The following is a 1,570-nucleotide window of genomic DNA, read 5'->3' on the forward strand; positions in this document are numbered from 1 at the left end:
GTTCCCTTATTAAAACTTTTACATGTGGTACGGTATGTTGAGTACTACATATACGCCAAGAGATATTAATAAGTCCTACATGCCAAACTAAAACACAAACGCAACAATATATTTACTTTTAGGTTAGAGTTCAACAGAAAACATCGATGAAGTAAAAGACTTTTGTAGAGAATACATTCAAATCAATTATCCAACCGTAAAACATTTCAAAGAGATAGATGTTGATTGTGTTACCAAAGATATGATGGAATATGCAATTAAATCTGCTCTATTAAGGAAGAAATTACATGAGGATTCACATTGGGGAGAGATGATGTCACACAAAGAGAGGTCTGTCACCGCTACATAGTTGTGCAGTATTTTCTCATAATGACATTTCTGACATCTTAAACTACCTTTGTAATCTTGAATCAATAGGTATAGACGGACGAGATAATTATTTAAGATCTCCTTTGATTTATGCAGTGATTAAAGGATCTAAGGCTTGTTGTGACATACTCCTATCCAATGGAGCAAACATCAACTTAAAAGATAAACTTGGGCTATCCAGTATGCATTATGCATCAATGCTGCATGATTCTAGTGTTATTAAATTTCTGCTGAGCAAATCAGATGCCGACATACATGCTAAAGATCATTTTAGTGATATCCCACTTGTTTGTGCTGCCGCAGCAGGTCGAATAGACATTGTTAACATGTTATATCCACTTTACAATGTCAATAGTGCTTTATATAACAGATTACTATCAGTGGGAAACATCAACGATCATTCCAATGTTACTCGAACAATACAAATGAAAGAAGAGTTATTTAACACAATAGCTGCAGAAACGAAAAGCTTTGAGTTAAGCAAGAGAAAATACAAAAAGTGGTTGGACAAAAAAATTAAAGTTACTGCCGAGGAAGAGAAAATTAAAGGAAATAGCTATGTCAAACTTAAAAAGATTCTACGACCTAGAATAATTGCGTAAAACTGAAAATAAAGAAATAAAGAACGAAGTAACATAACTGATGACTTGCATTGCCGATCTTGTTAGAAGGAGGGATGAAAAACTATGTTTCGTTCCAGTTCTTTCCAGAAGTGATGCAGAGGATACAAAAGTTGGAGTACTTGATGAAATTGACTTTTTGTGTAACTTGAAACATTTGTCCTCCCGTTTACAGGTTACATTATTGGAAAGCGACGTGTTACCTGGATATGTCAACTTAAGAATTATAAATCCGCAGGAAGTTGACTGTACGTTTTTCTTGCAAGAAATAAACAAAGAGTTCTACCTTTCTGCCAACTACGTTGGTTCTCAATTCTTCGATGCATTTGCTACAGCGATGTCTGACATTGAAATTTGGAAAGATCTTCACCTGACATGGTATAACGAATATATTACCGGAGAGTTAATATCCACAATTAAACTTATATGGAATGAAAGGAACTATAAAAATCAGGAGATTTCAATCGATCTTGTTCCAACATTCTTGATAAACAAAGACGTGATACAGTTCCCCTGTTTACAAGTAATCAGCGACCACCTAAACATAGGCGATGTTTTGAAGCAGATATCATTGGTGGCTA

The 1,570-nt window shown here is 34.6% G+C and overlaps 1 protein-coding gene across 1 annotated transcript; it reads left to right on the top strand.

Annotated features, from left to right (window-relative positions):
- Window positions 1-323: 323 nt before the first annotated feature.
- On the top strand, window positions 324-971 carry LOC130657982 (GA-binding protein subunit beta-1-like; the record flags this gene model as incomplete). Its single annotated transcript, XM_057460993.1, has 1 exon — window positions 324-971. A coding segment is annotated over one exon (648 nt), but the record flags the coding sequence as incomplete, so codon positions are not given.
- Window positions 972-1,570: the final 599 nt, after the last annotated feature.

This window comes from Hydractinia symbiolongicarpus, chromosome 9, assembly GCF_029227915.1.
Source record: "Hydractinia symbiolongicarpus strain clone_291-10 chromosome 9, HSymV2.1, whole genome shotgun sequence".
Classification (NCBI taxonomy): Eukaryota; Metazoa; Cnidaria; class Hydrozoa; order Anthoathecata; family Hydractiniidae; genus Hydractinia; species Hydractinia symbiolongicarpus.